This window comes from Solanum verrucosum, unplaced genomic scaffold, assembly GCF_900185275.1.
Source record: "Solanum verrucosum unplaced genomic scaffold, falcon-dt-bn FXZP01000434.1, whole genome shotgun sequence".
NCBI classification, from domain to species: Eukaryota; Viridiplantae; Streptophyta; class Magnoliopsida; order Solanales; family Solanaceae; genus Solanum; species Solanum verrucosum.
In genome coordinates, this window is record NW_026019848.1 from 640,395 (window position 1) to 656,966 (window position 16,572).

At 30.3% G+C, this 16,572-nt stretch overlaps 1 protein-coding gene across 1 annotated transcript in view; it reads left to right on the forward strand.

Annotated features, from left to right (window-relative positions):
* LOC125817462 (protein ETHYLENE INSENSITIVE 3-like) overlaps positions 1-14,666 on the forward strand; it is a 124,142-nt gene extending 109,476 nt beyond the window's left edge. The window contains exons 2-3 of the mRNA XM_049497000.1: positions 10,632-10,709; positions 12,288-14,666. Of these exons, the coding sequence (XP_049352957.1) occupies positions 12,326-14,170 (1,845 nt within the window). The 5' untranslated portion in view covers positions 10,632-10,709; positions 12,288-12,325 and the 3' untranslated portion in view covers positions 14,171-14,666. The remainder of the gene's footprint in view (positions 1-10,631; positions 10,710-12,287) is intronic.
* Positions 14,667-16,572: the final 1,906 nt, after the last annotated feature.

Sequence of the window (16,572 nt, forward strand, 5' to 3'; positions counted from 1 at the left end):
TAATGGATGACATTTTTTTTTTCAATTATGATTGATTTAATAGCATTTTAACTCTCTCTTTTTTTAAAAAAAAAAAGAGCCTAAAATATACATATAATTAGTGTCTTAACTAATAGAGATATTTTTCATGATTATCCATATTTCTCATGTATTATCCTCTATTTGTTGAATAATTTTACTTAAAATAGTAAAAATTAATTAATTTATATTTATACCGCCTAAAATATACATATAATTAGTGTCTTAAATAAAAGAGAAATTTTCAAATCTCATTAACCAATTAAACTTTACCTGATATGAGTTGCCACTCTATTTAAGAAATATCTCAAATCCTATATTGATTATTGTTTGGAAGGAATTTTCCAAATTTGGTAAAACATTCGATTCTCTCAATTCATACTCTGTCTTATATTAGTTGTCAAATTTTTTTCATGTTCTTTAAAAATTATAAAATAAAAGTATTTTTTTAACTAATTTATTCTTATTATTTTTTTAATATAGGCAATTCACTTACTTTTAAAAAAATTTAATTATGAATCAAAATAAAAATATTAATTAATTCTAACTTTGATTTACTTTTTTAATAGTAATAACAACTAATATAAAACAGACGGAAACTAGGATTTTTTTTTAAAAAATCCCACAAGATGTCCCTGACCTATTTTGATCCTATACAATAATTCTTTTTCCTAATTCCACTCTTAGCCTCTAGCCATAAATGCAATTTTCCTTTTCTATCTTGTAATGCATTTACCCAAAAAAAGAAGCTTTTTTTTTAAAAAAAAAAAAAAATGTATGTTACGAAAAAAAGACTTTTTTTTTTCTTCAACTCTTTCGTTATTTACCCTATTAGTGAAATTTTAATTACATGAGACGTTTAAAATGAGTTAAAGTGTTTTACAAATAAATATCTTATAACTATAATATGATTTTCTTTCGCTACCACCCACCCACCTTAAAATCGAATATTAATACCCTCTATATTATAAAAATTCTACACCCTCACCTCTATGAGGTATATTCATAACTAAGTATATTAAAATATAATTATTTTAAAAAACGAATCAAAATTATAAATTAAATTTTTTAATGTATTCTTATGAAATTTTAAATAACGATTAAACTCTAAAATATATTTATTCAAGAATTTGATTAAAATATGTTTTAATAAAATAATTAATTAATTTATCCTTCCACTTAAAATATCTCTAAATTACATCAAAAACTTTTTATGTATAATTTTAATTTGCTTGCAAGAATTATACATTAAGATACTAAAAGTGTTAGATTTTCATAGTATAATGGATATAAATATTTAATTTTAAAATATAACAGAAATATACAAATACCAAGTCATATTTAAGTAATATTAACTCTAAATATTATTGTAACAATAATATAGATGAAGCTTATCGACATTGACCAAGGACCCAAAAATCAGGACTAAAAAGACAAATACCCCAAAGATAAATTCCAAAAGATAGTGTCAAGATCACAAGAAAACTACAAAAAATGATGTCCCTTTGTCTTTCCCCCATTCAACACTTCAATTAGAGCTGTAAATATGAGTCCGTCCATTTTAATCAGGCTAATTCATACATGTTTTGAAATTTGATGGATTAGGCTGGGTTAGCTTATTTTTTATATGGGCCAGAAAATGATTGGTCCATGCCATAAGTGTGTGGACTACGGACTTTGCTGGACCAACCTTTTTTTCTTAAAATTATAATTTTTATAATTTTTTAAATTAAATTATAATTAAAAAATATTATAAATATTGACAAGACAATATTACATGGTGTTAGTATTACTATTTGTTAATCAAATCCACAAATAAAGTTATCTTTATAATATTTCTCTAATATTTATTAAGTTTGATTTCAAGTAAAACATAAATAGCTAAATAGAAATATTAACCTAATTGTTTTCTAATGATCATAATAAAACACAAAAATTATGACAATATTTCACAAGCTACGACCTATGTAGTGATTCCCTAGAATTTTTAGGGAATTTTTATTTTATGTAGTACATATTTATAAACATAATTTGTATTTAAATTGTAATATTTCAAACTTTAAATAGATTTTGAGTTTAGACTCTTGTTATTTTTAATACTCTATTTTATTTTTATTTGGTCCACGAGCCAGTTCTATCCATATTTTCCAAGCCCCACAAATCGACCGGCTTATTTAGATCGACTAAAAAGCTCTTTTTTTTAAATAGGCTCCAAAAATGGTAGCTCAGCCCTATTAAATCACGGGCTAGGCCAGGCTAGTCCAACGGACCTAGCCCATATTGACGGCTCTAACTTCAATGGATTCCCACTTGAACTTGAAGGCAAGGTCATCCCCCCCCCCCCCCCTTAAGGCAAGATTTTCATTTTTTCCTTTATTTGGTGGCTCATATCATTGGAGCTCGATTATATTTGAATTTGCGCCGCCTAAGGCATTCCCACTTGAACTTGAAAAGAAAGGTCATGGGTCACTTACCCCCCCCCCCCCTCCCTACCCCTCCTCTGAAGGCAAAATTTCCATTTTTGTTCTTCATTCGATATTTGATACCTATATTGGAGCTTGATTATATTCAGCTTCGCGTTACATAATGCCCCATTTGGAGGAACGTGCTCCCTGCCAAAGACTTTTTCATACCCATGCTTGAACCTGAGACCTCTAATTATGAAAAAAATAACTTCATTCATTGCACCACATCATTTGATGGACTCTCAAGGCAAAATTTCATCCTTATGCTAGATAAAGTTTACCTTATTTACCTCAACTTATATTACTTCTGAATTTTATGATATCTTTCTGATCCAAAATAAATTAGTTTCTAACGTATTTTTTTATGATCCAAAAAATAAATAAAATTAAAGTGTAAGGATGTATACAATTTTTTTTTCTAAAATTATCTATCTCTTTAATGTTTTTTTTTCAATTATTTCTAGTTTCAATTTTATTGTTTTTTTTTTGGAAAGAAACAAAATAATAATATTGACATTTTGTCCTGTAATTAATATCATCAACTAATTTTTTTAAAGAGGTATGCCACACCCCAAGAAATTTGATTAATATATATATATATATATTCATACAAATATTTGTAATTTATTTAGATCTCAATTTTTTTTTAAGTTTTAATTTTATGTCATGTCAACACCATTAAAAGTATTTCCTCCGTCCCTAATTACTTGTTCACTTTTGAATTAACATTTTTATTAAGAAAATAATAATTAATATAGTGAGTTTATCATTTTACCCTTATTCGTAACTATGAAGTGGATGAATTAAAAAACTTAAAATTTTCAAGAAGTTCTACCTTTTTCAAAGTAAGTAATTGAGGGTACAATAGATAAAAAAAAAGTGTCATTTCTTGATTTGTCAAAATGAACAAGTAATTAGGGACAACTAAAAAAATGTGGACAAGTAATTAGAGACGGAGAGAGTACTGTTTTATCTTGATTAATAATAAAATAGAAAGGGATAAGGTACAACTACCTCCCTAGACTATGACCGAAATTCCAGAGACACACATTAACTAAACTAAGGTCCTATTACACCACAAAACCCATTTTTTTTGTAATTTTGTACACCTTTTTGACTTACGTGGTAGCTATCTTCCGCGCGCTTCAACTGCGTGGAGTCACAGAGTGTACCACATAAATCAAAAGGTGTACAAAATTATCAAAAAATGAGTTCGGTGGTGGGGGTGGGGGTGGGGGTGGGTAAAAGGACCTTAATTTAGTTACGATATATCTCTGAAATTTCGATCATAATCTAGGGGATAATTCTATCTTTTCCCGAATAGAAATAAAAAGGTTAACCAATTCATCATAATCAGCTAATATTATCTCTTTAAAATCTTTTATTTGTCAGGTAAGATTTTGACATACTCATCGAGAAAATCATGCATTAATCATACTAATTTGTTCGATTTTCTAAAATACTAATCATTGATATTATCGATACAATTTTGATGAGATAAATATGATTCATTTATTCTTAATTAGAAGCTTTTGAAAGTAAAGTCTTTCGTATAATTTTTTTTGTTAAAAAGCATTTCAGATTATTAAATTTTGATACGAAAATTGAATATTAGATACGATAATGATAATATTTTCGGTAAAATCTCTCAAGTGAAATCTAAAAAATTGGATATCGAATAAAAAATAAAAAGATGTAATCACTGACGTCAGTAGTTTATCACTAATTAATTTCCTAATTCAGAACATTAACTTCTTTATTAAATACACTCATCAAATGTATCTACCTCTTTATTTCTTTTTTTCCCTCTTTAATTAACGTTATTAATAATGATAGATATCTTCATAAATGAGTTCCCATATAACATAGTTGAGTAATTTATTCCTTTTCTTATTCTATGCTACAATATTTATTATTTCACCTATTATGTTCCTATCCAACTAAGTATATAATTTAAGTACTAGATATTTGGTAAATATATACTAAGCAAAATATGAAACTTAACTATATATTTTTATCTTGTTCATTATAAAAAGGTTGTCTTCACGATCAAATATACTATTTTTGGTGTAATTCTTGAAGTTTATCTCGTAATATTGATACATGTTGAAATACATAAAAATTTAGCAAAATACTAAACATAATTTTATAAATTATTTATACATTTCTAAGATTATTTTTATCGTCAATTATATAATTCCTTAAGTCTCCCTAGTCCCTACTATAGTTGCTCAATACACTAAAATTAAACAAATTACCAAAGTTGATCATATGAAATTCCTTTGGGATCCATAATGTTTTTCTCCTAAATTTTAGTACGAGTTACAAATACACTATTTAAGCTTAATAAAGTACTAATGTGAATATATAGTACTCCCTCCATTCCATATTAAGTTAATTTTTGAGGCATTTTTCATTTTTCAAATTAACTTAATTATTCAGTTTTCAAGACTACTTTTAGAGTGTTCTTCCAATTTTACCCTTCATTAGTTAGTATTGGAATTAGTGGTTAATTAATATTTAGTTATTTTAATCATAAATTTGACAATAATTAATAAAGGTAAAAATGGAAAACTAGGTTCAATTTATGCCTTAATCTACTTTTCTTAAAGGGTGTGAAACACCTAAAAAATTAACTTAATATGAAATGGAGGGAGTAACCTATATCTTTATGAGAAATATATACCCTTTCGTAGATTCTTTCTTCTCAAAACTGCTATATTTTCAATAAGAAATTGTTTTGGGTCTTGTTTATATAAAAAAAAATTACAATTAAATAACTAATTTTCTTTTCCACATAGTGATATGTAGTAAAATACTACACGTAATCATATAAAATATTTACATATATTTTTATCTCAAACATCAAAATATATTATTTACATGAATAATAGTTGTGATCCGTTATTTAAAATATATAATTTAAACTACACAAAGAAAAAAATGATCAAAGGAATGAAAAAAATGAAAAAGGAAAAGAAAAAAAAATGAAAAGAAAAGAAAAAAGAAGAAGTAAAAAAACTACACAAAGTACTAAAAGTAACGATATTCTTAAAAAATTCTTCAAGTATTGAAAGGTGTCAAAAATACACCAGAAACTTACAAATACTGCACATAATCATTTAAGATTCGTACAAATATTTTTTTCTCAGACATAAACAAATATATATTCATGAATGTCTTCGGGAAGTGTTTGATAAAAATAAAAATAACTTAAAATAAGTTAGAAAGTGTTTGATAAAGTTAAAAATAACTTAAAATAAGTTAAAAATCAAAAGTAGGTTCCCCTACTTTTTATTTTTTAACTTAAAAGTCATTTCAGTTTGATTTTTTATTTTTAATTTAAAAACTATTTTTTCTAAGCCAGTTCAAACGGGCTCTAAATGTGACCATGTGGAATATTAGCATATATATTTATGAGAATTATATATCTTTTTAATGACCGTAGTGTTCAGATCAATTTTTGCGCATCTCGATTAATTTGACAAGAATATTTTTACCATCAATTAACTACTTTTGGCACCGTTGGTATTTTTTATGAATATTTTCTCTTCCATAAAGCCTCTCTTCTCAAAGACAAACTATTTTTGATGCCATATATAAAATATTTACATATATTTTTATCTCAAACATCGGAATATACTATCTCCATTAACAATAAATGTGATCCGTTATTTAAAATACACAATTTGAACTACACAAAATACTAAAAGTATAACTATATGAGGAAGAAGCCATGAAAAATGAAGCAGAAAGAAAGAAAAAAGTAAAATTAAAACTATTATTGAATTTTCTTATGAATCAATAATCAGTGATAAGTCTTTTTTTTCCCCGATAAATTTCATTTCACTCATAGAAGAATCCGACATTAGTTTTAGCTAGTGTTTCGTCATAGATTTTCAAATATTTTTGGACGGAAAATTGGGTGAAATTTCACCATGTGTTTTGTCATAGTATTTGGAAAAAATATTTGACCATATGGAATATTAATATATATCCTTATGAAAAATATATAATCTTTTGTAGATCCTTTCCTCTCAAAATTGCTATATTCTTAATAAGAAATATATATATATATATATATATATATAAGAATTTACGATCAAATAACTATTTTTAATGCGATCGTTCCATATTGGTGAAGTTATCGTGGGTCTTGTTTTGGCAAAGGTCACCTTAGACTTTGGGTATCTGTTTGTGGATGGCGTAGCTCTGAATCAGTTTTAACCTCCTCCGTCGGGTGAAGGGTGATTCAGTCAACCGCTAACCCCGATTTCTTTACTAGATAATTTTGATCTGTAGCTCATTTCCGATGCGCGAATCAAAGGGAACGGCCCAACCCCGGATTCGAAAGGAGAGAAACTCAAAATCCATGAGCTTCCAACATTTTCTCCTTAATTGAACAAGGAGTTCTTTTCGAACATCCTAAAAAAATGTTATTATACACCCAATCCCATCCCTCGAAGAAAAAAGGTAGCTGAAGTTTTTTGCTAAATATTTACCCTTTGTTAGATTCTCTTCTCTCAAAGACAAATCACTTTTGACATGACCGCTAAAGTTCTTCCAAAATAGTTTTACATAGCAAAATATTATACGTAATAAAATATTTGCATATATTTTTATCTCAAACATCAAAATATATAATTTTCAGAAACAATATATGTGATTCGTTATTCAAAATACACAATATAAATAAATACAAAGTACTAAAAGTAACTATATGAAATATATATATATTTACATATACCGTTATGAATAATACATACCCTTTTGTAAATACCCCTCTTGAAAACTCAAATTCTTGGATCTCTTGCATAAAGAGAGTGTCTTCACATATTAATTTTGATGCAATTTCTATTTTTTTTTTCACAAAATGCTGAAATGTGTTAAAATATGCTTAAAAACTTACAAATACTACACAATCTTTTAAGATTTGCACATAAATTTTTTTCGTAGACATAATTTTTTTTTTCATGATCAATATATGTCTTTCGTAATATTCTTCTCGTTAATTTTAGTACGAGTTACTCAAAATATACTATTTAAGCTTAATAAAGAACTGAATGTGACCATATGAAATGTTAACATATATCCTTATGAAAAATATATACTCTTCGTAGATCATTTCTTTCAAAACTGTTACAATCTCAATAAGAATTTTTTTTGGATCTTTTATAAAAAGAAAAAAAATACAAATAAATAACTACATTGGGCACAAATATTTGTCCTTTTGTAGGTCCTCTCCTCTAAAAAATAAATTACTTTTGGCGGTCGCTGAAGTCCTTTCCGAAATAGTGATACGTAGCAAAATGCTACACGTAATCATATAAAATAGAGATAAGTGTCAAAAACACACTTAAACTATCTCATTTTTTTGAGTTTCATACCTAAACTATTTAGTGTGAGTTTTATACTTAAACAATCACTTATTAGTTTGAGAAACACACCTTAGTGATGTGTGTAATACACTCTCTCTTTTATTTGAAAAGTTCTTGTCACATGACATTTCACACGTTGACAAAAATTAAATAAACTATTAATATTAGTTAAAAGTTAAAGATTAAAGTATTACCATAAAAAAGAAATTACTTTTTTATAAAAATAAAATTTAAAATATTTTTCTCACTCCACTCCACCCCACTACGTCCTCCCCCTATACAACCCCACCTCCCAGACAATCCCCCCGTCCTTGTATTTTTTTTATAAAATAAAAAATTCACCCCTCCCCCACTCCTTTCGTAAAAAAAATTGATATTATTTTTATTTTTTAAAAAACAATAAAATTCTACCCCACCCCATCTAACCCTTCATTCCTTTTTATTTTATTTTTACAATTTCTCATTTTGTGTTAGATATGTTCATATATTTTTAGGAACATATATTTTTTCTACTTAGGTACCGAATATAACAGAATTTTAAAATTTATTTTAAAAAAAAGTCTTGCAACAAGTAAAATATACTTTTCTAAAAACACACACAGAGACATATATATATATACGCGAGAAAAAATTGGAAGCGGAGGGTTAAGTGAGGTTGGGTAGAATTTTTTTTTTTTTAAATTGAAATATTATCTAAGTTATTATTTGGGGGTTGGGGGGGGGGGTTGGGTAAGGAGATGAAATAAGAATTTTTTAAAACCTTTTTATAAAAGGAAATTTAAAAAATAAAAAAGTGGGGAGGGGGGAGGGGGAGAGTGGTGGAATGGGATATGAAAAATATTTTATATTTTATTTATAATTTTTTTGGGATAACAATACTTTAATCTTTAACTTTAACTAATACTAATAATTTATTTAATTTTTATCAAATAATTTTTTTTGTCCATGTGGAGTGTGATGTGACAATTTTTTTTAAAATAAAAGAGAGAGTGTAGTAAAATAGAGAAGTATGTTTCTCAAACTAATAAGTGATAGTTTAGGTATGAAACTTAATAAAATATGATAGTTTAAGTATGTTTTTGACACTTATCTCTATAAAATATGCATATCAAAGTACTATATATACTTATATGAGAAATATATATCTTTCATAGATCCTTTCCTCTCAAAACTGTTATATTCTCAATAAAAAAAATTTTTACGAATAAATAACTACTTTTGGCGCGATCGTTGAAATTTTTCATGAATATTTATCCCTTCGTAGGTCCTCTCCTCTCAAAGACAAACTACTTTTGGCGCGACTGCTGAAATTCTTCCCGAAATAATGATATGTAGCAATATACTTTTGGATCGACTGCTAGAGTTCTTCCTGAAATAGTGATACGTTGCAAATACTACACATAATCGTATAAAATATGCATAGCGAAGTGCTAAAATATCCTTATGAGGAATATATACCCTTTCATAGACCATTTTCTCTCAAAACTGTTATAATCTTACTAAGAAATTTTTTTGGGGTCTTGTATAAAAAATAATAATTTTACGAACAAATAACTACCTATGGCGCGACCTTTTTTTTTTTTTTTTTGAATATTTATGCTTTCGCAGGTCCTCTCCTCTCAATAAAGACAAACTACTTTTGGCGCGATCAACTTCAGTTCCGAAATAGATGTAGCAAAAAAAAATTTGGCGCGACTACATAAGTCCTTTCCAAAATAGTAGTACATAGCAAAATACTACACGTAATCATATAAAAAAATTACATATATTTTAATCTCAAACCACAAAATATATTATTTCCTTAAACAATAGACGTGATCCGTTATTCAAAGTACATAATTTAAACTACACAAAGTCCTAAAAGTAGCTATATAAAATCTTTAAGGACACCCTTATGAAAAAAACACATTCTTTTTGGAAATTCCGCTCTCAAAAGCTCAAATTATGTTCTTGTTGAGAATCAATGAATTCCTCACACTATTTCTTACGATAAAATCAATATTAAGGTAGAAGCCATGAATAATGAAGCAGAAAGAAAAAGAAAAAGCAAAATGGAAACTATTGTCAGATTCTCTAGTGAACCAGATATATCCTTTGACAGATGCCTTTTCTTTGTCAGATTCTCCTGTGAACCAGATAAATCCTTTGCCAGATGTCTTTTCTTTGTCGGTAAATTTTATTTGATTCATAGGAGAATTCTCAATAGCTCTCCTGTGTTCTCAACAAGAAAAATTCATGAATCTCGTGCAGAAAGAAAGAGCGTCTCTACATGTTATTTTTGACACGACTCCTGAAATTTTTCTCTCTAACGCGTGTCCAAATACATTAAAACTTCGCAAAAATGCTACACTCAATCATATAAAATATTTGCATATATTTTTATCACCGACATTAAAAAAATAATAATTTCAAGATTAATATACGTAAGCTGAAATGTTCTTCTCCTAAATAAGTAAATCCTAATTGATTTAAAAAATGAAATACTTACTAACAAAGATAACTCATATTCACATTCCGAATTCAAAATTAAAAAAATTTACCACTCGATCGTATCCATATATAATGATTTTCATTCTCAATAAAGAAAATTCATGAAAGCAATAGATCAAGAAAGTAAGGAAATAAGTTCATTTTTTGGATTGGCTAACAAAGAAAAGATTTTGACATCTTTCCCCAATAGTATATTATTACACCACCGCCAAAGCCCACACAACAAATACTAGTATTTATATCCATGTAATAAAAAAGTATTCCCTTTGTTCTCTCGTCTTCTCTCTCTACCTTCTATATTCTGAAGGGTCAATTCTTGAACAAAATTTTGGAAGCAAAAAGAAGAAACCCCTTTGAGGTATTCTTCTTTTTCTTGCCTTTTTACTTTGTAAAGATTAGATTTTGATGTAGATACATTTTGGATTTCTTGATTTTTTGATCTTGGTTTTACTGGATAGATTTATCTGTATAAAAAATAGAGCTTTTGTTTAAAGATTTGATTTTTCTGTTACTTGAGTTTAGTTTTTTATCTTGGTTTTACTGGATAGATTTATCTGTTGTGTTATGCCTTGTGTTTCAGTATAAAAATTGTTTTTTTTTTCTTGTTTTTTGAGTTCATTTTTGATCTTGGTTTTACTGGAATAGCTTTCTCTGTTGTGTTTCAGCATAAAACTTGGAGCTTTTGTTTCAAGATTGGATTTTTTCTGTTATTTGACTTGATTTTTGTTCTTGGTTTTACTGGAATAGCTTTCTCTGTTGTGTTTATGCCTTGTGTTTCTGTATAAAAATGGATTTTTTTTTTGTTTTTTGACTTGATTTTTGATGTTGGTTTTACTGGAATAGCTTTCTCTGATGTGTTTATCTCTGTGTTTCTGTATAAAAATTGGAGCTTTTTTTCAAAGATTTGATTTTTCTGTTATTTGACTTCATTTTTTGATCTTGGTTTTACTGGATAGCTTTTTCTGTTGTGTTTTTGCCTTGTGTTTTAGCATAAAAATTGGAGGTTTTGATACAAGATTGGATTTTTCTGTTATTTGACTTCATTTTTGATCTTGGTTTTACCGGATAGCTTTCTCTGTTGTGATTCAGCATAAAAATTGGAGTTTTGTTTCAAGATTGTATTTTTCTGCTTTATTGTAGATTGTTTTAGTTGAATTTTGTATTTCTTTTCACATCAAGTGATAGATGGCATCTCCAGTTCTCTGGCACCAGATAGTTGGGAGAGATAGTTACAAGGTTTTGAAGAACCCCCCACCCCCACCCCCACCCCCACCCCTACCCCCAAACCCTCACCCTCCTCTCTCTCTTGTTCTATTTTGTATTTGTGATTTTTGGTTGTGGGGCTGTAGCAATTTTTGATATTTCAGATCTAGAAATTTGTCAAATTTTGCTAGAAATGAGTTCTTGTAAAATGAAGTAAAGATCCCTTTTTTCCCCCAAGATGATCTTTGGTTTTTTAACTGTTGTGTACAAATCTAGGCTTCTTTTGATGGAAGTGTTTATATCACGGATGTCAGTACTAACTTTCTGCCAAAAGGGCTACTTTTTTCTCCTAGCTTTTAGTTGAGCTCCATGTCCATGTGTTTGTTGTGATCTTCACATGTCTTATCACTTTTTGTTTTTTGTTTTTTTTGGTGATATCAGTTCTACATATTTATATAGGTGCTTCTGATAATGATGCTTCACTTTCTTTATGGCCACTAATTATCTTGACTAGATATGCTTGCTTGTTTGGATTGATATAGCTTTTGGTTGTTGCTAGATGTAATCAATTTAGTTTTCTTATTTTTCATATACTTGTATTTGCAGAAGGGAAGGTGATCATCTAATTGACCAACTACTATATATTTTGTCCTATCTCCAAAATTTATGTGAAGAGGATAGAATAACTTGTGGATTTTGAGGATAGTTGTTAATATTATTTTGTTTTTTGAAGGTTGCTGCTTTTTTTCAAACCTAAATTTGGCTGCCAAGATGATGATGTTTGAAGACATTGGGTTTTGTGGTGATCTTGATTTCTTCCCTGCTCCGCTGAAGGAGGCGGAAACAGTAGCTGCTGTTCCACTGATTGAGCCGGAGCCGATGATGGATGATGACGATAGTGATGAGGAGATCGATGTGGATGAGCTGGAGAAGAGGATGTGGAGGGACAAGATGAAGCTGAAAAGGCTGAAAGAAATGAGTAAGGGTAAGGAAGGTGTTGATGCTGTCAAACAACGCCAGTCTCAGGAGCAAGCTAGGAGGAAGAAGATGTCCAGGGCACAAGATGGGATCTTGAAGTATATGTTGAAGATGATGGAAGTATGTAAAGCTCAGGGTTTTGTTTATGGAATTATCCCGGAGAAAGGCAAACCAGTGACTGGGGCATCGGATAATCTCAGGGAGTGGTGGAAGGATAAAGTGAGGTTTGATCGCAATGGACCTGCTGCCATAGCAAAGTACCAAGCTGACAATGCCATCCCTGGCAAGAATGAGGGTTCTAATCCGATTGGTCCTACTCCTCACACTCTGCAGGAGCTTCAAGATACCACCCTTGGCTCTTTACTGTCAGCTTTAATGCAACATTGTGATCCTCCTCAGAGGCGATTTCCATTGGAAAAAGGTGTTTCACCTCCATGGTGGCCAAATGGACAGGAGGATTGGTGGCCTCAATTGGGACTGCCAAATGATCAAGGTCCTCCACCTTATAAGAAGCCTCATGATCTGAAGAAGGCTTGGAAGGTTGGTGTCCTCACAGCGGTGATCAAGCACATCTCCCCTGATATTGCTAAGATTCGCAAGCTGGTAAGGCAATCGAAGTGCTTGCAGGACAAGATGACAGCGAAGGAAAGTGCAACTTGGCTTGCCATCATCAATCAGGAGGAAGTTTTGGCTCGTGAACTTTATCCTGATCGCTGTCCACCTTTGTCCTCAGGTGGTGGTAGTGGAACCTTCACTATGAATGACAGCAGTGAGTATGATGTTGAAGGTGCTATTGATGACCCTATCTTTGATATTCAAGAGCAAAAGCCAAACCATCTCAGTTTGCTGAATGTCAATGTTGAGATGTTCAAGGAGAAGCTGCCTCTGCTACAACAGTCTCAGCCAATGAAGGGTGACATTTTTGCCAACTTAGATTTCACTCGCAAGAGGAAGCCGGCTGATGACTTGACTTTTCTGATGGATCCGAAGATATATACTTGTGAGTGTCTTCAATGTCCTCATAGTGAGCTTCGCAATGGTTTTCCAGACAGATCCAGCAGAGACAATCATCAGTTAACTTGCCTTTTCAGAAATACCTCCCAATTTGGAGTTCCAAACTTTCACGTGGAGGAAGTCAAGCCAGTTGTCTTCCCTCAACAGTATGCTCAGCCAAAGCAGGCTTCGCTTCCGGTCAACCCAGCTCCGCCCTCGTTTGATACATCTGGACTTGGGGTTCCTGCAGATGGGCAGAGGGTGATCAATGAGCTTATGTCATTCTATGAAAGTAATGTTCAAGGAAACAAAAGCTCAATGGCGGGGAACGTTGTGATGTCCAAAGAGCAGCCTCTTCAACAACCTAGCATTCAACAGAACAATTACCTTCAAAGCCAAGGGAATGTGTTGGAGGGAAGCATCTTCGGGGACACCAACATTTCTGCTAACAACTCCTTGTTTGTGCAGGGAGATCGGTTTGATCAGAGCAAGGTTTTAACTTCACCATTCAATGCAGGCTCTAATGATGATTTCAATTTCATGTTTGGATCTCCATTCAATTTGCAATCCACAGATCTCTCTGAATGTCTTTCTGGGATTTCACATGAAGACATGACGAAGCAAGACGCATCGGTTTGGTACTAGCAGTGTGATTACTCAAATGAACATCAAGCAGTGGATATCACAATCTGCCTTTGATCAGGTGGATTTCAATTACCTATAGTTCTCAGTTTGGTTTTTCTGTTACCATGTAGATGTAGAGGTTGGAGGATCGTGCATGGCGTTATTACAAGGGAGTAGTAAGAGATGTCATGCTGCTGGTTAGAAGGAACTTATAGATGTTTTTAAATAAGGTTTAGCAGTCAGTTTATTTTCATATATGTCTATAACTCTATATAGGTTTTAGCTTTATCCCATAGTCAATCGTTGGTTCGGAGATATTTCAACGCTTTTGTTCCTATATCTGGTTCGGAAAATGTTACAAATTACCTGCAGGTGCAGCTGCAGGTCTTTTTGTTAAATGTTATAGTACTGTTTGTCATGGTGGTTGTGTAATATATATATGTGTTGGCCAAAGCTGTGTGATATGTTGTTAGCATCCTATTTGGGCTATGGCATGACAATAAAATGTTATGATCTATTTTGGTATGTCCTCTTTTCTCCATATTATCTGTTTTCAGTGTAGTTTTGATGATCTTATAAAATGTTATGATCTTATATACTTGATGAAGTAGTTGAGGTGCGAGCAAACTAATAGCCAACACTTTAAAAGGGGGGAAAAGGTCATATTTACTCGCGTACTTGAGAAAAGTATTGCATTACCCTCCGTTTAAAGTTTGGCTCACTAGTACTTCTATTGTTGAACTTTTTGACATATATTTGCTATGAGTGTTGGTACTTACCTGGACTATTTTACTCAAATGTGTGGTTTTAATTGAGGTTCAAAATGAAAGCCCTTAGTGAACAAGGACAAAGGTTAATATTTTGCAAACTTGAGGGCAGTTTTGGACTTTTTAAATTTATCTTTTAATAGCTCGATAGTGTTAAACATGTCACGTGGAAAATTGAAATTATTGAATAACCCAAAAAGGACTAAAAGAAATAAGATGAACAAATTAAAACGAGGAAAAAATAATGAGTGGCAAGATTGGTTTCATCCTTAAAAGTAATTTACATGCCTTAATTAGGTGGATGAAATAATTGTCCTTTTACATCTTAAAATGGTAACCTAGTCAACTTTGCTATCTTTTCTCATTACTATATTAGTTGAAACTTGAAAGAGTCAAAAAACTTGAAATTTGAAGAGAAAAAGTGGCATGTGAAAAGCAAAAATCATCAAGAAAGTACTTTTCACCATTTTGAGTGAATCATAGTCATTTCCACAAAAGTCACTAGTTTTGCTTCAAAATTTTCAACAATAATAATTGGAGTTGACCATAGATAATGTTTATTTTATTAGAAAAAAAATCAAGGAAGCCAAATAGGAATCCATTTGACTTGATCAACAAACAAAATGGATATATTTATTTTCTTCCTTGGGAAAATTGTCAACTTATTTCCTAATAGTTAGCTTAATGGGAATAGAACTGTCTAAGTTTTATAAGAAGTCTAAAAAATTTGTTCTGGTCAGACGTGAGACACTTTCCATCAACAATCCCTCACGTTTGGATTTAAACACTTTTTATGTGAGGTTTTTTTATTCAGTTCAAAGCATGATATTCAAGGACCAGGAGTATATTCACAATTTTATACAGTTCATGGATATCACATCAAATTCAACGAACCTAACTCTAATATCATATCAAATTAGATTTAAGCCTATCTTACACTTCAAAACCCAACTTAAAGGAAGAAAAGTTAAACACATCTTATAAGGAGCACATAAATTTTGTTTTGATATGACGTGACGTGAAACACTTTCCATCAACGTAACGAATATATTATCGAAGTAAATTAGTCTAAATATTTATTTTCGTTTTTCTTTAATTGTTATATATGTATGATTGTGAATCACATCATCAAAGTCAAACCAGGGAGAGGCATTACCGTTTCAACTTGAATATACAATTTGAGAAGTGGAGAATGATTCTTAGAATCATACACACTTTTGGATCAAACTATTGACGACAAAGACATTTTTTGATATTAGTGGTGTAGCTACGGCCACCCAATTGGACACTTTTCGTCGAAAAATACTGTTGTATATATATGTTAAATTTTACATTTAAATGATATATATTTAAAGTTGGACAACCTTGACAAAAAACTACTTCTTTGATATAGTGGTAAAATGTGTCCATTTGAATGAAGGAGTTTTAGGTTCAAACCTCAAATAGTACAATATTTTTTTGTTTTATTTTGACAATCACACCTCATTATTCTTGAACATTCTTAATAATTTTTCTGACTCCATCACTGCGACGATACAATTATAAATTAAGGGTATTCTTTTCGATTTCGCATAGTTCGATAATTTTGATCCTTTGTTGTTGAATTTAAATTGCCATTTCTTCAATTTGAAAATCAAACATCTAATTAATAACTTG